This window comes from Saccoglossus kowalevskii, chromosome 22, assembly GCF_978046115.1.
Source record: "Saccoglossus kowalevskii chromosome 22, keSacKowa6.1, whole genome shotgun sequence".
Lineage (NCBI taxonomy): Eukaryota > Metazoa > Hemichordata > Enteropneusta > Harrimaniidae > Saccoglossus > Saccoglossus kowalevskii.
Window position 1 is genome coordinate 9,999,629 of NC_140662.1, and position 23,335 is coordinate 10,022,963.

The 23,335-nt window shown below is 35.6% G+C and overlaps 1 protein-coding gene across 1 annotated transcript; it reads left to right on the forward strand.

Moving 5' to 3' along the window:
* Positions 1–18,781: 18,781 nt before the first annotated feature.
* LOC146728973 (uncharacterized) lies at positions 18,782–19,828 on the forward strand. The gene has a single exon (XM_085495717.1). The coding sequence runs from the start codon at positions 18,782–18,784 to the stop codon at positions 19,826–19,828; it is 1,047 nt and encodes a 348-aa protein (XP_085351843.1).
* The last annotated feature ends 3,507 nt before the right edge of the window (positions 19,829–23,335 follow it).

Here is a 23,335-nt window from a genome sequence, read left to right on the forward strand (position 1 = left end):
ATATAGCTGCATAGCAGCGATGACGGGTTTCGAGCCTGCGTGGCTCATGGCAAATTGAAAGATCATTCATAATTAAGGAGTTGTTTGATGTTATTAATCATGATATTATATGCTAAATTGCTTTTCAAACAAGCAAGCAGTTTTTAAGAAGATAATTTTTTGAGGCTTTTTGCATTTTTGTGATTAATTCAAGATGGCCACCAAAACCACTTGAATCGTGAGAAATATTTTCATGAACACATAATCATATTATTGAATGGATGTTGTATGCCAAGTTTAGTTTAAATCTGGCAAATTGTTCATGAGTTATAGCATAATTTCACTTTTTACTAAATCCAAGATGGCTGCCAAAGGAAGCCATTTAAAAAAATCTGCTCCAGTAACTTTGTAGAGCTATCAACAGAGATACTATATGCTAAATTGCATGTGAAACAAGAGGGAAGTTTTTCACAAAATGATTTTTTGAGTTTTTCTTGCATGTTTTGGATAAATTCAAGATGGCCGACAAAACCACTTGAATCATGGGAAATATTTTCATGAACACATAACCATCATATTGAACGGATGTTGTATGCCAACTTTGGTTTCAATCTGGCAAATTGTTCATGAGTTATAGCGTAATTTCACTTTTTACTAAATCAAAGATGGCTGCCAAAGGAAGCCATTTTTCAAAAATCTGCTTAAGTAACTTGGCAGAGCTATCAGCAGAGATACTATATGTTAAATTGATTGTCAAACAAGCATGCAGTTTTTAAGAAGATATTTTTTTGAGGTTTTTTGCATTTTTTGATAAATTCAAGATGGCTGCCAAAACCACTTGAATCATGGGAAATTGTTCATGAGTTATAGCGTACTTTCACTTTTTACTAAATCCAAGAAGGCTGTCAAAGGAAGCCATTTTTTAAAAATCTACTTCAGTAATTTTGTAGAGCTATGGACATAAGTGCTGCAAAGCAAATTTCTAAGCACATGAACGAGCCATTTTTAAGAAGAAGATTTTAAAATGTTTTGGTCATTTTCAGTAAATCCAATATGGCGGCCAAGGTAACATGTCCGCTAAAGATTGTATTGATGATATTTGCTAGACATGAGCCAATGATGCCACACAAAAAAACCCGAAGTTCCATGACCCCCAGAAAGTGGTGCAATTGAGCACTTCCGGTTGTTTGTGTTCTACCTAAGATAGCGGCCAGGTCATGTGACCTACATAGCTGCTTTTCGGGCGTGCACCACAACTCATGGCCCTTTATCAGCATACAAAATGGCAAATCAATCGCAGCATTATTTTTTAAGTTACAGTGATTTAAAAAAAAAACGGTGGAAAAAAAATAAGAATAAACATAGCAATTACAAATGAATAATTTTACCAAATCATTACAAACACAATTCTAATAAAATGATGATGATTATTTCGATGTTCTACACAAAATAAATTTACTCGCATAGACAGCCATAGATAAACCCTGTACAGGTTCCACTCAGATTGCACAATGGTGTGCAGCTCGGCTATTGTTTAACATATTTGTTTAGACAGGTTCAGAGAATCTGCTTGGATAAATTGTCCAATCTGAAATAGCACACTTTAATCTGCTTAGCAACAGCTGCTTACAAACAAATGCGAGCTGTACGCTCCAAACAAAGTGAAACACACAAGCTAACCACCTTCATATGGAATAGTATTTATCACTCTCTATGCTTGGAAAACACTGATTAAAATAGATTTAACCTTGCCGAGTATTTGCATCTTGCCCTCATAGTGTAATGCAGTTGTGGGTAATATACAAGTTGATCCAACATTTTCTGAAATTTTCGTCTGTCACGTGATGATGAACACCTACAGTTCAGCTTTTATTACAGCTGTTATTGGGTGAAAGAAAGATCTTTCACTCTCAGCTTTCAGACTGTGTAGACAGAGACCACCATTATATTGTAAACTGTTACCCAACTGGCAATCACGTGAGTATCACACACAAGTGGTGTTCTCACTTGACAAAATAAGCCATAGTCACAACGCCTTTTATTTGAGAACGTTGTTAAAATGTGTGTGGCGCCGGAGTTGTTGACACCGTCGTAAAAGGGGTAGTCCAGATCCTAAACGCCAGTCTCACACCGGCTCTTGCACAATGGAATGTGCCGTGTGAACATAATACGACGGCCAAAAGCCCTCTATCGCCGACTTATTTATGCAATACATTACACAAGATAGTGCCAGAGGTTACAAGTGGAATTTTCTAGCCAATCTCTGTTATCCCACGTTTATAACACTATTTCTTCAAACCAGTTGTTTTCGCGTTGTTGAGTCCAAATCGCTCGGGTTGCTGGGTCTATTGTTGCGTTATTCATCATTTCTCAGTCTTGTTCGACCTGACAAGTTGGCGATTTCTCGCTTTTCGAAATCTCAATTATCGTCGTTGCCTTCTTCTCGAGCGTAAAACACACGGAAAAACAGAAACAAAGCAAATGTATTTACCAGATGGGACGCCATTTTGTCAATTGACCTTTCAATTTGTTTATTGACCTATCCGTGATATGATTCGTTGAGGGCGCAAAACACCTGTGTTTAAGTGAGAACGCGAGCAGACAATTCAGCAGATTAGCCATTACTTGCAAGACAAGAAAAAAACACTGTCAACACCAGCGGTTTTTAGACGTGTGAGAACGTAGCTACAGTATAAATTGTGTCATGTTTGCTGTGTAAATGATTTCTTTTACCTCACTAATCCGCCCTTATGTTTTGTGACAACACGTTTTGTTGCCTTAGCTACCAGAGTTTCCTGTACAAGAACACGTATGCTGTGTTTAAAATCAAATATTTTTATGGTGCTGTGTGGAATCACATACTTTGAAATGGAGGGGGCATATAGGGTTTACCACGGAAGACATAAACGAGGTTAGTTTCCTGTGCAAGCGCGTCTAACCTTAGCAGATTTCTCAAAATCAAATACTTGTGTACAATTCTAATTGAAGTGCAATCATATAATGCTTATTATATTATACCAGTATATTGATGGTGTTAATCCATTGATTTGATTGGTCCAAACACAAAATTTGCATATGCAATCCATGGTATATTGGCTGATAATGCACGGCTAAACCAAGTGGCCCTGGAACATGAATTGACTACAGGTTTAATACGGAAATATATAAAACCGGTATTATTTGATTTTTAGGGAAATACAGTGGTTGAATTTTAGAAGAATATTGAAAAAAATACTGAATTAAAAACATCTGAAAAGTTATATAACTATAATATTGCTTTTTGTTAATGGTGGGATCCAAGTTGTGAGCGTCGGTCGTTGGGTGATTGTCGTTCGCCACACAAACCTAAACCACCGTCCCTTAATACCGTGAGGTGCCTGCACGAACGCCAGAACGCTATGTTCACAGTGTTGTTACTTTGAGATGGATTGCGAACTTCCAACAAAGAAAACATGATCTTTAAGTACAAGATATAATTGAGGGATTTAATGACATAAAAATGCAAAAACTATGAGTCACAGGCAAAAATGTATGCCACCAATAACAACCGGTGTCCGGTAGCGACAGCTGACAAAATTGCAGTGCACCCGGGTAATTGCCATCTGTTTCAAAAAAACACGGGACAACGCAGGATTCGACGACGATATATGGTATTGTAATTCTTCACTATGGGTAAATAAATTACAGGAGATGATGAAGGTAATTTCGAAAGCTACAGATTTGTGCCGAGTGTACACCAACCACTGTATTAGAGCGACGGCGTGCAAAGTCTTTCGGCCGGAGTTGAGACAAGGCATATCATGTACGTGTCACAAAAACGATGCGGAAATCCGATCTTACACCATCAAACTTACCCCAGAACAACGACAAAACTTGTCAGTCATACTGTCACAAAACTTTGGTGTTGAGGGACTGTGACCAAAGGTATCCAGGTCAGATGTTGGAACTGAGGTCGCTGTGCCGGTCGCCGTACATGATACACCGCGTACCGCCGCGTACCGCTGAACGTCAAATATCCACAGTTACAAGTAGTATGATAAGTCACAAAACCGGTTTATTTCACAACTGTACTTTCAATGGGGGAAATTACAGTCCAAATTGTACAAAAACCGGAATGAAAACGTGGAAAATCCGTTGTTTAAATGATCCAAACTGTACACGACCCTGTATTTCAAATCGCGTTGTGCGTCGGTAAAAGGTCAGAAAGGTCATCCTTTGTTATGCTAATTTGTGTGTTTACGCTGCTCTATTCAACGTGGATATGTGTTTTTTTCATGTGGAATAAAAAGTAGTTTGTATTCAATTTGAACTGTGTTGCGCATGTAATTTTTGTATGCATTCAGCGTACAACTACATACTATTCTTATAAATATTCATGTTCAAGGGCCATAATCATGATCTTTTAGTAGATCATGATGAAAGTAAACTCTTTTTTTACAAGTTTTATCGAATTGTCAATATACTGGTATAATATAATAGCAATAACCCCCGCCGAAGTTGGGTATACCACATGATATTGCACAATTCACTCCATATATGCACTCGCCTGCGGCTCGTGCATATATGTCGTGAATTGTGCAATATCTCGTGGTATACCCGCCTTCGGCGGGGGTTATTGCTTAAATAATTAATAGAATCATGGTCCCATTAAATACAATTGATTATGATGTTGTTAGTTAAACCTGACATTGTAGTTAAGGAGATTGACCCTTACACGGGGGGGGGGGGGGTAAAACGATATATTAGAGACTTATTGCTACTTAACTACTTCTCAAAAACCCACCTTGGGTCGTTTGGTCTATTCGTTATTCATCATGTTGCTAAAATACAATGACGTAGACACTAAACTTTAGCTCTTTTTGTGAAATTTCAAATTTCCGTTTTATATACTATTATAGTATATTATATTTAAGGAATGAAAAGTAAAAATATATTTCAGCAGAACGATTGTTCACATCTTGTTTTATGGTGTAATGTTGCTGTATTTAAAAACTAAATAGAGTATGGGTTAATTATTGAGTTGTTCAGATTTCACGTGACGGTGAACGCAGGCACATTCTAATATTACTATTATGACATTACGGTTGAATTGGAGAGGTTCTGTCAGCGTAATTCAATCCGTCTATGCGATATAGAAATACCGTTATGTTGTAAGCGGGAGTATCGACCGACGCGCAGAGGAAGTCGATGCGACGGCGTACTCCTTGAGATGAAAATACCCCGTAAAATACCGAGAAATTACGGCACGCTCTAACTTATGGCGTTACGGTGACAGATATGCGAGTCAATAATATAGTTTACGATGAAATAAATTAATCAAGTCACATACCTTCATTCGTATGCACGAGTTTTATATTTGTAATAGAAATATTTGTTCATGAAATCTGCAGGAAAATTCTTGATTTTTCAATTCTTAATGAAATACACAAGGCAAGGTGAATAACAGTTCAAAACTAAAATCCTGTTACCATGGATTTCTGCTACAGATTGCGTTGAAATTAAGGATAAGTTTGCTCCTCAGACCAGAACACTTACTATTTTTCTCCAAATTATACTGCCAGAAAGCGTTCTATGATTTTCGATATTCTTCAAACTCATGCTGACTGCTAGAATGGTTTCTGAACATATTTTTGTGTCTGTCGACAGACGACAAACATTGCGTGTCACTGTTGTTTCTCCGGCTTAATCTGTAATTTGCAAGTGTGAATGTACCTTGCCTAGACTCAGTGTATTTAGCTTTCCCATTCAGTCTGCTAGAATGACATCAGCAGTAGAGAAACATTTCATCTCTGGAAAGCTACTGGTACTGTTTTGTATTCGGGGTTGGCTGTAACTAAATACTTCACCGTTTTGTTATTGAAACACTGGTAAAAATTGCATTAAACGTGGAACACTTTATGTTTGGTGTGTCATTAACTGACTCACTTGGTCTTGAATAAATGTGTCGCATAGAATTGAATGTAATCTACCGATACAATACCTTATAGGCCTCATTTCAGAAATGTTCGGGGATTTAACGAGTGCCACTGTAACTAATATTACTCTAACCGGGGGCCAGGGTAGGGTCTTCAGCCTCAAGCCCTCTAGCTGTGTGACATAGAACCACTTGTCTGTCGTGAGCTGTAATTACACTGACAGCCATTGTGAGTATCAGTCAAGGTATCAGTCAATGTAACCACTTATGATAATACGGTTGATAATACGGTATTATAATTTACCAAAAACTAAGTTGATCTGGCTGATAACCTTATTTATAATTTCGAATTTTATATTTGTATAAAAAATATACATTCATTAAATTCGTCTAACTGACTTGAATTTGAGAGTGGAAATAAAATAAAATCTTCTATCATAGAATCTGTGTGACTTTAAAACTACGATATTTCTGTGTTCTTAATGTTGTTGAGTGTGTGTGTGAGTGGGGGATTCTACAGTATTAAATAAGTATCTGTATGTTTAAAAAACATATTTTGTCATTTTCTTTTCTCATAGATAGTCGGAAGGCCAGGAATACTGTTTTCTCAAGGTGTTATTGGCCTATAATATTCAACTCCAGTGAATCGTATTGAGAAATATATCTGTACTCATTATGTGAAAGAACTGGTTAGTAATAATGCAGATTTTATTAGTTGACGTCGAACTTATACACTGTAAATCGCGGAAGCACTTTCATGTTTTCCTTCATATAATAAAACACTTGTATTTTCTATCAAAACAGTAGTGTTTTAGTATTTTTAGAAACGTGTTTTAGGGAGTTATCCAATCACTTTTTGATGAAAATTAACGACATTGTAAACACACAAAAATACACTTTTCCGAAATAAAACACTAGGTGTTTTACGGTGACATAAATGTGTAATTAAAGTGTTTATTGATGGAACATTTAAGGACTATATATAAATATATATATCTGTTTAATTGGTTCCTCTTATTAGTAAATAGCGCCCTCACTCAACAATATTTAGAATGAGTGGTTGGTCAAAAGTTTGATGAGTCAGGTGCATCTATTGGCTAAGCTTGTTGTACATACATGCAAATGGAGGGGTTTGTAATGACTGGTTGTAATGCGGTATCCAGTTGTTTTCAAGATGCAGCCTGATATTTGTTGCTTTCTTGGTTGTTCAATTATGGTTAAAATTTGTGTGGTGAATGGAAGATGTGTTTATTGTTTGTTGAGTCATTGTGTAGACACCCTGCAGCTTTAAATGGTATGGTCCAAATCAAAATTCGATATGGCGGTGTTGAATATCTGTGCGCTATGGCAGTGTCGTCTAAAAACATGGCATCAAAATGATTTTTGTTTATTTATTTACTGTTGTAGATCCTGAGAACCAGCCATTGTATATGATGTCGGGAATAAATGGTTTTCTGAACAAGCTTTATTAATTATTGCTGGCAATATTCCAGTATGAATTTGGAGCAAACTGTGACACCAAATCTAGTCATTGTATTGTTATGTTTCTAAAATATTTTTTTTTAAATAAAATAAATTAAATAGAAATATTATGTGTATTTTTGTATGTGGAAATATGGCTGGCCCACTCAAAAATATAAAGAAGTGAGGTCTGCAGTTCATTTTTTTTTATTTGTGAAAAAAACTGGTATTTTACAGAGTATAAACAATAAAACTCTCTCAGTGCAAGGCTAGTTCACCAACATGTCTATTCTCTTGCTTGAGTGACTACCCTTTATGTTTTTACATTTTAGCATTTCTTTTATTTGGGAAGGTTCTTCCATAAAAATAGAACAGATATAATGAATTAATTTTAATATTTTATTTTAATTTCAGAACTAAAGCTCAATCACTACCTGAGAAATCATATATCGCACAAGTATTCACTGTGCCTAGGCTACAAAATCTATAGGAACAAGTTAAGTCATATATATATATATATATATTATGGTGGAAACTCTTTTAAATGTGTGGCCAGTGAAATTACTTTATTAAAACATGTCTTCAGTTGAGACATTTTTCTACCTGTCGTGATTAAAAACACTTTACAAAATGTGTGTCTAGTAAAAGCACTTTTAAAAGTGTTGTGATAATAAGCACTTTATATATACATGTTTCTGGTCGAAACACTTTTAAAAATGTGTTATGGGCGAAAACATCCCTCAAATGTTCCACTAAAAATGTTTTCATAATATACACTTCTCGCAATTATGCAGATTATAAACACTTTAAGTGTTTTTAAAGTGGGGACAAGCTTATAAACACTTAAAATGTTTTATCAACAAACAGAAAAATGTTTTATTTTAAAACAGTAGTGTTGTAAAATAACTCATTTGCGATTTTAAGAAAAACACTTAATGTGTTTAATTATAAATCACCTAAAAGTGATTTTAAAGTGGGGACAAAAATGTGTCATATTTCAAAACACATAGATTTACAGTGTAGGACATCTTCCAATTTTAGATGGACGTCTACTTGTGCGAACAACCTTTCAAATATATGCGTGCCTCCAAATTATTGGCACTGTACAAGTGCAGATACATGAAGAAAGAATATAACAACAAATTTTACATCACATCTTTAATTTTAATAAGATGCTGATGATTTGGCTGTCTTACTCGAAATGAATTTACTCTCATAGACGGCCATAGATAAAACTGTACAGGTACATACACATTGGACTATTGAATGCAGCTCCGCCATTAATTAATAATATATTTGTTTAATTAGGTTAAGACGGTCTACTTGAATAATCTCATGTATAAGTAATTCAAAATAACACAATTTAATCTTTTTAGATTCGTATGTTCTCTGATATGAAATATAACAGCTACTTGCAAATGAGCTGAAAGCCCCAAACAACACGGTTTCCGTTGAGCCTTACCAATAACATTAATAAAACAAGACTTGTTTTATTGAACAACGACAATATGACTTGCTGCAGCTTCTTTATTATTATTTGTTTATTCAGGTCTAGAGAATCTGCGTGGATAAATAGTGTAATCTGAAGTTGCACACTTAAATCTGCTTTAATTCGACTGTTAACTGTTATGATAAGCAACAGCTGCTTACAAACAAATACGAGCTTGATGCTCCAAACAAAGTGAAATATACATGTTAACCACCGTCATATGGAATAGTATTTATCGATCTCCACGTTAGGCAAATAATGATTAAAATAGATTTAAACTCGACATAGTGTAATGTAGCTGTGGGTAATATACAAGTTGTTCTAACGACAGAAATATTCATCTATCACATGACAGTGAACACCTACAGTTCAGCTGTTATCATAGCTGCTATTGAGTGAGAGAAGGAGTCTTTCACCCTCAGTTTTTCGACCATGTGACGTAGACCACCTGTATTTTGTAAACATTAACCCCACTAGAAATCACGTGAGTATCACACACTTAATAATATCGTTAATGCAATGGTATGGTTTACAACTTACTAAGTTGATCATGTTACATACATTCATTCATTCGAATGCACGAGATTTATTTGTATTAGACATATTTGCTAATGAAATCTGCCTCAAAACCCTTAAATTGTTCTGCATTCTGAGCCAAATACAAATTCATGGTCAATAACATGTTACAATTTAAATCATATTCCCATGGATTACCACTACAGATTAAAATTTAATTCATTGATCATCTTTTTAATACGCTCTTCAGATCAGAACACTTACATATTTCTCAAAATCAATCTTTCGTGGCTGTAGTTATTCTTCAAATCCTTCAGGATCGCCAACAGATCGCGGTGAAATTTAATTCAACCCCTCCACTACTGTTATTGTTATTGTGTAATGTAGCTGTGTTAAATGAAGAAGATAAGTACTATTGATAAAATTACTATAATTTGCTGCTCTCATATGCCAGTGAAAATAACACATCTTTGTTGCAGGAACATTCTGATATTTCACAGGTTTCACTGTAAAACAGTTGCATTACGATGAGGGGTGACGGAATGTTTTGTAAATCAAGCTTTCTATGTGACCCATAAATATACACTATGTCATCACTGATAATCACTTGAAACTATTTGGTGAATATAAGACAAAGTGAACGCTTATAACATTTATAATTGGTCTCTAGAAAATAAATTGATCAGACCACCTATTAATTTATAATGCTATTTTTTTTACAAAGAAAACTAATATATTATCTCACGATCACCTGCAACAGATTACAAGTTTCTGCAGATAAAAATACACTTTTTGCATATACCGTTGAGACAAATATGTCCTTGTTATGTCGTTTGTACTGCGCATGTGTAATACGTCAATGTTCATTACTAGAGGACTAATGATTGGTTGTAACATACGCTATCTCCGCCGTATGTACTTTGATGGGTGGGGGTTGACTGGCACTAAATAACTTATTGGGATAATACACTTTACGTTATGTGTGCCATTAACTGATATATCGACTCTGCGAAGGAAAGTTGGTTGATTTCATAACCAGTTCTTCCCTGATTTCTACAGGTTTTCAATATCTATTTTATTTCCTGTATTTCTCCATATAAAACTTAGTACGTCGGCATAGATAACAATCGCAATTATATTGTTTCATGTTTGCTGTGTGAATGATTTTCTTTTATCTCACTAATATTATGTAATGTTATATGTTATTACTGATGATTATATGAGTAACGATGATTATACAAGCTCTGCTGAGCCCATCCATCGGAAATAAGATGCTGGCCCTTATGTTTAGTGACAACACGTTTGATTGCCTTGGCTACTCGAGTTTCCTCTACAAGAACACGTAAGCTTTGTTTAAAATCAGCTATTTTTTATGGCACATACTGTGAGGTGGAGGGGTGGAGTATAGGTTTTACCATGAAAGACATAAACGAGATTTGTAACGAAAAAATAGGCACCCATAGTTTTCTGTGCAAGCACACCTAACTTTAGCGGATTTCTTTTTTGAACTGATAACAATCAAAGACTTGTACAACTCTAATTGAAGTGCAATCATATAATGCTTAATAATTAATAGAATCATGGTTCCAATAAATACAATTGATTATGACGTTGTTAGTTGAGCCTGACATTGTAGTTAAGGCGGGGGTGGTGCGATATAATAGAGGTTTATGGCCTTTTAACTACTTCTCAAAAACCGACCTTGGGGCGTTTGGTCTATTCGTTATTCATCATATTGCTAAAATACAATGACGTAGTCACTAAACTTTAGCTACTTTAACGAAATTATTTACCCCTCCGTTTGAAATACTATTATATTCTATTTAAGGAAAGAAGAGTAAAACTATATTTCAGCTGAACGATTCATTTCTTTTTTTCATAGTGTAAAGTAGCTGTACCTAATAATAAAATAGAGTATGGATTAATTATTGAGATGTTCAGATTTCACGTGAGGATGAACGGTGGTACATTCTACTATTACTACTCTGACACTGCAGTTGAATTAGAGGGGTTCATTCAGCATTAATCATTCCATCTATGCGACATAGAAACACCGTTCGATTGTAACTGTAAACGCACGAGCAATAACACGAGTGACTTTTAATTTGGTCGATGCATTATTAGGAGGTTATTACGAGGATACCTCAAAGTATGCACGAAGACAGTACAGCTGGAGTATCGAGCGACGCGCAGCTGCGTATTGTTTGGGTTCACTGATTGAAGGATTTTTGAAAAAAACACGAAAAGTGGGCGTTAAAGGGCGTTTTGTCCTTTGAATTTGGAATGAAACATAGGCACTTCTAAGATTAAAGTTTAATATGGGTAAATAAATAATTGACAAATGTCCACAAAAACATTTGTGGCTTCATGAAATGTATTGTAAACCACATTATAAACAATTTAATTCAAGATGATAGCTGATATCCAATTGAATCTTGTAAGTTGCAATTCACCAAGCAATTGAATGGTCATAATGAAATGCTATTGTTTGTGTTGTTATTTGTGTTGTTATTGTTGTTTATGATGTTCTTTCAGCTATCGACTATATAATGTTACTATCATTGAGTGTTACTAATTACTGCGTATGATATATATCACGCCGTCTATTGACGGAGTTCTTCTATGACATGAATTTATGACACAATAGCACAATATCGCTTTGATCTACGAAATTTCATCAACAAAGATTTTACTATTTTTTAGATGAAAACGACAGCAAAACTACGCTTATCGTTCTTAATTTTTAAATATGTGCTTTTTTGATAATTGCAAGACCACTAGCTTTGACCACTTTTTGTAGTTAGTATTACTGATAGAACATTGATTTGTATTGAATTTATTATACATTCGAAAGAAGACACAAATACTGCAAAAATAGGATCTCCTAGAAAATATACTTATATATATTTCAGGGAAACAGTCTTCCAACTGCTGTTTCATTATTAACGAAATTTTGTCAACGTAGCGGAATTTACGTTTTAAATTAATTTCTTGTACGTTGTACAGACGGACATTACAGTAACAACGAACAATGTAATAACTGTATTGGCACGAAATTACGCTTTTTGAAAACACTATATGTATTTAATCATAAATTGAATTAAATGGAATCAAATTGAATTGAATTATTCAATGTTACTGACAGTGTTACAATTGGGGTCTATATGAACATAATTATTTCCACTTCTCAGTTATTTCCTCCTGCAAATTTGAGTTTCAATATTGATTATCTTAATATTGAGTAAACGGTAGAATGTGTTCAAAGTTTGTGTAGCTCTAGTTTTGCATGTATATGCAAGTTTTCATAGTCGCCGGATGAACGATAAATGTACTGCACTCTCTTGCGCAGTTCTCTTTTGCATAATACATTCGTCATTTCACTTGACTGTGCAGTTACACAGCCGTGTTTTACATTATTCCCATAACAGGAACCCCAATCTTATCTCAAAACGGTATAGAATAACATACTATTTACACGTTGTATGTTATTATTTTTTACCTGTGCCGGGGCATGAGAACAATTTTTTTCAAAGTGAGCCATTGGGAAAAAAATATAATCGACTGCCGTCCACATTAGTTCAAGTGTATTTTCGGTCAATCACACTGGCCATTCCTGCAGGTAGCAATACTCTGGAATAACCCGAATTATCCAAATAAAATGATGCAGCCATTAAAAGTGCAGTTTGGAGGGACAGAGCACCGGTTACGAATTTCAGAAACCGGGGAACCATTCACGATATACGATTTATGATTAACAATCTACGCTCCACTTGATCACAACTCCTATATATTTCGACGTCTTCCAAAGTTTCAGTTTCACTTTCGGGCAAAAATTTCGACACCAGTGATTTGGAGTTAAACCCGAATTTCATGGTGTCTTACGCGACCCCTCCTCTTCCATGTTGATTATTATTCATGACATGTTAGTGTTAGAACAAATAAATGATGTAAATTTTACCCTGGTCATGGCTTCTATCTGTGATAAATGAAGAAGATAAGTGTTATTCGTAAACTTATTTGTTTTTGGCTCTCATGTGCCATTGAAAATAATGCATATTTTATTCTATAATAATTCCATTATTCAACAGGTTTTACTGTAACAACTGTTACATTACCATATAATAAGCGGGTGTTATGTAACCTAAGCTTTCTAATATACACCTTCCTGGTATCAACGTTGTCGTACTGATAATCACTTGAAACTATATGTCCTTGGCGTGTATAAGTCGATGTAAACACATATAATGAGATTTGCAATTGGACACTGCAATTGCACTATCATTGTTTACGACAAATGCAATTGATCAGGCCACTTTATTTCTAATGCTGAGTTTTTCAACAAAAAAAAACAATATATTGTGTTACGATCATCTGCATCAGATCACCGGTTTCCATTTAAACACCTCTTACTCTTATCGTTTATACCGACTTGTCGTTTGTACTGCGCATATTTAAACCCTCATTTTCAACACTAGAGGCTTACTGCTAAATTGTAACAAATGTAAACTCAGCCATGCCTACTTTGATGGCAACAGGGTTGGTTGGTAGCGAATTATCAATAATTCACTGTTTTCACACACTTATACTACAATAATTGCCTCGCAGAATACAATTAATTAAGACATAAGAGGCGTATTGCTCCCTAACCACTACTCAAACAATGACTACTCGGGGGCGTTCAGTGTGTCTGTTATTTTTGCAGTAACAAATACTGTGAAAATGCCTATGTTATTGCAGAGTGTTATTTTGACTATAGTACTCTACCATTGTGATTGATTGAGTGGGATGTGGGTCTTTCACCCACAAGCTTTCTAACAATATAATATAAAAAGACTTGTGTGAGTGTCGTAAAATGTAAACCCATTGAAAATCACATGATCATAAGATAGTGTAAACACGTATAGTGTCGTTAATGTGTTTATATTATAATTTTCAACGAACTAAGTTGATCAGTTCACATACATTATTTCTAATGCACGAGTTTTATATTTCCATTATAAATATTTGGTAATGAAATCATTGGAACACTCTGAATTGTTGAATTGGGTTCAATAAACATAGTCAGGTGAATAACTGTTTAAAACCTAAATTATGTCCCTACATTATTACCACTACAGATTGCGTTGAATAAATTTGCTCTTCAGACCAAGACATTAGCCGCCTTCACACAGTTTGACTGCTAGAGGACGTTCGGTCTCTTCGTTATTCTTTAATTTACTGCGAACTGTTAGACGCCAAAATCTAACTGACACCACTAGTAAAGTAAACATTTCATAGTTTCATACAGTGTCCTTTTATGGTGTCATAATTGTCTTCTATTACTTGTGGAATATTATTTATCACATTTTTGAGTATTAAGAAAAATAAATGAAGTCGATTTTACCTTGATAATTGTTCAAATTTTGTAATTTTCTGTTTTAAGTGGACAAGATAAATAGTATTGCTTTAATTATTGGAAGTCTTAGTTCCCACGTGATGATAAACAATTATAATGCATCTGTTATAGCAGATCATTCTAAGTGAGATATAGAAATACAAGTCTGTCGTAAATTGTAATCAAGCTGCCAATTACATGTGCATTAGTCAAAGTAAACACTTATCATGTGATTTACAATTGTCACTACAACATACTTAGCAACGAAATAAAATAATAAGGCCACTAGAAAGCAAGAAACCCTCAATTGTTGTCTCTCAACTTTCATGATTAGGTCATATTTCCTTATTGGCAGTTACCGACTATTCATGCGATTGGAAATTTCTCAAGATTGTTTATTCAAATAACTTGTTACTTATAATACGCACGCTAATCGGAGCTGACTGTACATGCTCACGGTAAACCTGGTCAATATATATTCTATTTCGGCTCTGTTCTGTCAAAAACGTGAGTTATGATTCAAAACGTATTTACACGTCATGTACACGAGTAATTATTTTGGGGGAATTGTCATTGATATGTATGCTGACGATCAAACTCTGGACCAATTATCAATGTAGTGTATTAATGATTATGTTTGGCCACTTTTGCGTTCAGTTAATTGCAATACATGTAAATCAACACATTCAAATCAATATCTGTGCTCGCTGGATCCCGTCAAAAGCTAAATAATATTGGTGAAGGTTCTAATTTTAATTTTAATGGTGAAATAATGTCAGTTTCTAAAAGTCGGTCGGAATGGTAATAGATAAAACTCAATCATTGGACTATCATGTAGATATCCGTTGTGAACAGTTTAGCCCAATATTCCAATTGGCCTTTGACATTTCATTTCATTCAGCATCACCCTGCATATGTTTACTTCGTTACCCATAACCTTCATCATCCAATCAGATTGCATATCCATCGCCCCTCCTTCAAATTTACGTAAGCTCATATCATCTTGCTAGACTACGTTCTAAGTGCCACGTCGCGAAATCTTCCGTCATTTATATCGTTCCACCACAAAACAATGGTAAAAGCAGAAAAGAAGAAATCTGGTTCAACTTCAATCACCATGAAAATCAATCAATAATGTTAGCTTATTTGTCAACATTAGCAACGACGAATCTGTGCATAACCAGCTGTGTAGGCGTCTACTAAATAATCAAACACTACAATGAACTTTCAAACAGACCAACTCTCGTCCAGCACAGCCAAGAAGTGCCAATGCACCAATCCCGCCGGCTGATCTATTCTTGTCATTTGCTGAGCGAGGCACCTTTAATACAGTCAGCACCAGGAGTAAATGCACTGATATTTACACCAGATATCTTCCTTCATAATACATATCCATCCATCAAAACACATATCTTATTCGATCCTATCAACCAATCCTTTTCGACAGAAGCCTCTTCTTCTCACCCAACTGGCTACGATAGCAAGCGTAAATGCCATACAAAGCCAGAGTGTCCCCATGACAGAGCGAATGTTTTTAGTAACATTCCATACTACATGTCCATTGACGGATAACAAACAACAGTATTAGTGGTGGGAACAGTATTAGGGGAACATGCTTCACTTCACTTCATGCATGAACAGTATCCTACAATAATTCTTCATCTACAACGCATCATACTGACCATGGTGCTTTCATCCATCAACACCTTGCACCTACTACTAGCTCCAGCAGTTACCAGTAAATACAGTAATAATGCTTCAGCCAACCACACTACTCAAGATTTTCACTACCACCCACGTTTCATTGCATCCATACTCCTCGACATCACACATTGTGTATATGTGGGAAAAACTGAAATTATATGGACCACAAATGCAAGATCAGCACAATTTCAAAGTTACTGGTATCAGAAGCAATTGCAAAGGAAGTCAAGCATGGTCTGATTCTCCTTTTCAACATTTTAAATATCATCATCTATTACCTTAGAGTATGAGAAAAGCAAAAATAGCAAGCATCCTGGATCTTTCACAGCTAACTGAAAACTAAGTAAATGACTACATTTCAAAAGAAAACTATTACAGCTGCAATGTTGATGATGCTGCAACCATGATCCCTGTTCAAAACACGCAATCACGCTCTGTCCAGTACGTAAGAAACTGACTTTCGCCTACCCATTTTCTTTTTAACCAAATCGCGACTGCACACCATTCAGTGATATTACCCTCTATCTCAATGGCTTTCTGATTTTTGGCCCACCATAATTACAATATTAAGTGCTCCAAGCTTGGCACCTCAACCCCCCACTGAGAAGTCAATAGACCAGCATCAACAATGATATTCCTATGAATATGCCCATTCAGACTCTGTCCAGTACGTAAGAAATTTACTTTGGTCTGCCCATTTTCTGTTCAACCAAATCGCCACCGCACACCATACCATACAGCGATATCACCTTAATGGCTTTCTGATAGTTGTCCCACCATAATCACAATATTAAATGCTCCACGCTTGGCACCTCAACTCCCACCGAGAAGTTGACAGACCAGCATCAACAATGACATTCCTAGTAATATGCTCATTATGCCCCAAACGAGTCCACTTGTCTGTTTAGGCTTTTGTTGTATCTTTGTTTCCGGTCACAGCTTACTACAGCACGTTGGAAAAATAATTTTAAAGGTCAGATCATGTTGTTAAAATCACTTACAGTTTTTGTGAATTTACATGACGCAGATTGAGCAGAACTAAATTAGTTAATAAATTTGACTCGTCTTCTATTTCGTCTTCGAGAAACCCTCTGACTTGAACTCCCATAAGATTGATCTCCGTCATGTTTCTAGGCGGAGATCATGCCCTATTATCTCTTCATCACAGAGAGTTGGAATAACTTACTGTGAAAGCAAAGATAAATAAAACATCAACATTGCAGTATAATTCTCACAAAGTAGCTAGTGTTTCCTCTGGTAATGACTTATGTTATGTAGCTCGTTCGTTAGCAAACCAGTGTTGTCGTCCGTTCTATCTTGCAAAAATCAATGAGTGATCAAAGCGCTGTTAATTGGCGGAAAGAACCATACTTCAGGCTCTTGGTGTCATGAATGATGTACTTAATGTAATGTCGCCCCCAAGCGCCGAGTTAGAGAGGATTGGGAACTAGCTGTATGACATCACGCAATCAAATTCGTGATTCTATTTTGAGCGTACAGGATTATCGACACTCCAGGCTTTCAACAAGTAGTCTTCTAATACTAGCACTTGCCAGTTACATTGATTACTTTGATTGCATACTTTTGATAGGAAATGAGAGAAATAAATATAACGTTGTAATAAAGTAGTATCGAAATAACGTATAAAATAGTGTACAGGATATATATTCTATATATGTCAATGACATTTACAAGCTATTCACTAATACTACTATGTTTAAGACTACACACAGAAAGTGGTGTCTGGTAGTTCACGCTGAACGCAACCGAAACAAAAATTGCATGTGACATGTATGGTGGTTGGTGGCAACGTATTTATACGTTTATAATATATATATATAAATGTTTACTTGAATGTAAGGTAAAACATTATAGTTATATAAAATATATAATTGATCACAACACAGATCTTTTCATTCACAATTTCAGTATGTAAATTTAATGAGAATACTGACTAAAACATCTGAAAAATCAACTATGACGCACACGTGTACTACATCTACGTATTCGATAAATGTTAAAGGACTTTCATAGCATATTCCATTCGAAAATAGGGAAATGTACCACATTTCATATTACTTATGTCTAGACGTGTTGACAGAACTCGCTAAATGCTTTCAAAAGTACAATAATTCCACCTCAACTATTATTTATACATAGTTTGTACCATAGTTTTCAAGACAGATGAATCAGTCGTACCCAGTCTCTTCTGAATGTAAAGTCCTCCCCATGGAAAAATGTCTCGGGCTGCAGCCGCTACATTTTAGATCGCATTATATTATACAAACCAGGAGAAATCAACCCCACAATCTGGACAACTCCAGTCTGATACGCAAGGCTAAATATGTCCACGACATCAACTCATTTTGTCTTATGCCTGTGTGTTGTATTTCTGACATTCACGTGGTTTCTAGGTGGGGACCTCCCTTATAGAAGATGGTGGAACAATCAACAACGCTCAGGTTCTGAGACGACTGGCTATGAACAGAAAAGCAGGGCTGACTCACCCAAGATCACGCTTGAACCTGATGAGGATGAGACCAACACAATTGTACAAGAAAACCCATTACTTGAAATGGGCACAGCTATACAGAAACGTTATGGTTTTATCGTTGTGCAGTTTTTGAACCATGCTTACTTGAATATGACAAAGAGTTGGATTTGCAACGTGGATTGTTTTGGTGACGTATTAGAGCAAACGGTGTTTATTACTACTGACCAAGCTGCGTACGATGGATTGCTTAGTTGGCGACCTCACCTGAATGTCTTGCTTATAGAATTCGGAACAAAAGATTCTATGTCATATGGGCGTGTCAATTATTATCAGTTTGGACTGTTCCGTGTAAGGATAATTAATAAGTTGTTGGCGAGTAATATTAGTGTATTAATGACTGAATCCGATGCTGTGTGGTTTGGAAACCCTCTTCGTTTTTTCCGTAAACTGATACATCCATCAGATATGCACGTTAATGTCGCAAATTACGCTAAAGGGGATGGTTTCTGCGCTTGTTTCTTGTTTCTAAACGCGACAAGAGCGACACAAAGAGTGTGGAATACATTGACCATGAGACTAGGAAACCGTATGAGCACGTTTGAAGACGGACTAGAAAATATTGGTGGCAAAGGTTCGGAACAAGTAATGTTATCGAACATCGCAATTCGTGAAGACCCAATCGAACTGAACTATCTATCCAAAGACAGATTTGTCAGCGGGCAGTGGTACAATAACGTAGAAATGCAACACAACCTCACTCCAGTTGTTCTGCAAAACAACTATGTTATTGGCAACACGAACAAAATCAGAAGAGCTAAAAAATGGGGACACTGGTTTTTATCACGTGATATGATGGAATGTATAGCCAATGCATGTCAAATAAATAAGGCGATTTAATCAAAAGGAGTGTTCTGGGGCAAACCCTGACCCATGCCGTGGACCTCCTGTTCGTAATGCTATATGAAAATGCTAAACCAACTATCACGTGAAATCAAATAAAAATCATTTTAAAATAACGTAACTAGTAATTTGATTCATTGACCCGGGAGAAAAAAAAAAGAGCTTTGAGATAACAATCGTTGAGCAGGTGTGGGTTTTAATGTTAGTAGACTTACATGAATACTAACGAATTTCATATAACCAATTGTTGTTGCTGCTGTTTTTTTGTTTTCTTTTTTGCCTTTTTCCGATTTGTATTTAGTCGTACATCTTCGGTAATAACTTCGAAAGCAAAGTCCCATATCTTTAACAGAACGTATCGATTACAACTTGCAAACAGATTCTAATTCGATCGTCGCTTAAGCAGCGATTTTGTTGATATTCAAAACTGTATTTTTTTCTGTTGTTTGCATACTTCAGAATGATAGATCTTGACCTAATACTAATTTCACTCAACCTCTCGCTCGACTCCGCTTTTCGGATGTCCAATTGCAAATGCCAGAAAGAATTATAAACTTCCTGTTAAAGGCGACATTACCAACCAACTACAGTATTTCCACAGTAGATTACTGCAGCCATATATAGAATGGCACCGACATAACACACTCGACACAGTTGAGTCTCTCCACTTACTGTGAACTGTATACTAGCACGGGTGGAACGTAACTTGCCCTTGGAAAAAAATCGTTTGAAACAGGGGAACACAGAAATAATGGTTCATAATGGAAAGGTTGATATCCGGAAATTTAGATTTCAAAGCAATTAATTGCAATTGATGCTCTAAAGATAATACATTGTTTGCTACTTCAAACACATTAATTAATTAACTTATTGAACACTTTTTCTATTCCAAAAAACAAAGAAGTTAGAGCATATAAAATGTTTGGAGCAAATATGAGTTTTGCAGTCACTAAGAATCCAGCGCAAATAATATAATTAACGTCTTCAATACTAATTTTTTTACTGATCATTTTTCTGTCAACATTGTTTCTCTAGCTTCGAAAAGAATTTTATAATTGTGTTACTTTCATTGTAACAACGTAGAAATTGGATGTATTTTGATCAATTTTTTGCCAGCTTTTGTTTTTTGCAATATACATGAGAATGCTAAACTATCCTCAATGTTCGTCACTTATGTCTAATCTGTAACTGTCTCTTGAATTATGGACCTTAAAAACTACGCGATCGTTAGTGCACTTTCGAAGCTGTCATGCAGTGCCATCATAAAAAATATCTCGAAATATCGTTTTCTAATAAACTATTGAGACAAATATTTGTTTTTGAAAATCTTACTCCAACAGTTTGGTGGAACGTTATTTAACTCCATTCCAGTAACAATCGGCGTCAGTGTAGCAAGAGAGCACTACAATGATCGAAATAATCTTGTTTGTCTACCGGGTTTTTATGGTGATCCTGCTTTCGTCATTTATACACTCAAATAATATTTTATTGAAAAACACCAACAAACAAGTGACTATATACAAGACTGCACATGCAGGTGAAGCCTCATACAAACTATATATGGGTGTCGATAAGGTTTTGTGACACTATCTTACAAGTTATAGATAAACCTTACTGACCTGTCACCTTAGTAGCCATGCCAACTGAATACAATCATGAGATTAAATACTACGAGTTTTTGTGTTAAAACATGACTGTTTCAATTTTTCGTAAAAATACATTCTAAGTCTAATTCCGAATTCTCATCGATCCGCATATTATTTAATACAAATTAAAACAATCGTGTTTATATAGCAATTCAACTATGCAATTTACTACGAATACATACTAATAATATACTTATATATTCGTAACATGAACGGTAGTTCCAGCATGGCGATCTGCAAATAACGTTAAAATTGACATGACGAATGCGAAAAGTCCACTCAGCAAAAAACACACATTGAAATTATAATACATTTGGTATAAAATACTATATCAAAGAAATCGCGGTCTGGATAACATTAAGCTGGGACTTCTTGAATGATACTCCTAAACATTATCATAAACAGTGATGTAAATTGTACAGAAATACACGTACTGAACATGTTGTTTCAAATAGTCAAAAATAAATTAGAGCATGTCATATAGTAAATTTACTTAATTGGGAAAAACTCCGATGTTCCTGAGACAGAGAACGCCAGGAAACAGATAATCACCGCCATGAATGTCGTCAACACACTTATGATCCAAGGCAATACATCACTCTGGCGACGGAGACTCCCGACATGAGCTTGTTCAATTCTTGCTCGTTTTGCAAATGACGTGAACAAATTTTTGACTTTCTGTTGTCACATGTGGCGTTACCGACCAACTCCAGTATTTCCGCGGCAAATTGGTCAATTACTTCAGCAAAATATACTGGGGCACCGGCAACAACACGCTCGACATAGTTGATATTCAGTAAGAATATGTCTACTCGGCCTATTGTGAACTGTCAACCAACCAACTGTCTTTGCAACATATTCTTTTGAAGTAGTCAGTATGACGATTATATACAAATTAAATTTGATTGCACTTAATTGCATATGTTACTACAAAGTTAATGTTTGTTGGTTAACACTTTTATGTAAATCGGTTAATTGCATGATATAAATTATCGGAAAATCCTTGATTTGTTCATATTTGAGTGAAATACACATGGCAAGGTGAATAACAGTTCAAAACCCAAATCTTGTTACCATGGCTTACTGCTACAGATTACGTTGAAGTTATGGATAAATTTGCTCTTCAAGCCAGACCACTTAATCTCAAAATTCGACTGCTGGAAGGCGTTCTAGGCTTTTCGTTATTCTTTAAATTCTTGCGGACTACTAGAATGTTTTCTGAACACATTTTTGTCAGACGATAGTTCCGAACGTTGTGTGCTCTTTTGACTCTCCAGCCATTTTTAATTTGCAAGTGCGAGTGCTGACATACAATTTAAGTTCGTTATCGAATTAATCTTGCCGAGTGTGTTCAGTCTTCCCATTCAGTCTGCTAGACAACGAAATAATTTTACCAGGCCATTTTAATTTTGATGCTTGATTTTTCAAAAAAAAATATTGTCTAACGATCACCTGGAGCAGAAAAAAAACTCTTCTAAGAGACCACCCTGCGCGCCCGATATTCCCTTTCGTTTCGGCTTACCAATGGCAGCTATATTTTTACGCTCCATGTTACAAGCACGACGAAAGACATGTTACAGTTTTCTGACTGAGAATTATCTAGAGTACACAGTATCTAGTGTGCTGATCGACTCATTACGGTAAAGGCTTTCCATTATTAGGGGTTACGTTTTTGCCTGTTTTTTAGTTGTATTGTCGGCTCAGTTTACTTTCACCGGATTCCGAATTTTGGCGTGGTGATTTTACTCGTTCCTTTTTCTATCTCACTTTCGTAATTTTGCAGACTCTAATATGCCCAAGTCTCAAAAAAAGACGAAGAATGTCCCGCTTCAGACGGAACATAGGACATGCTCTTCCT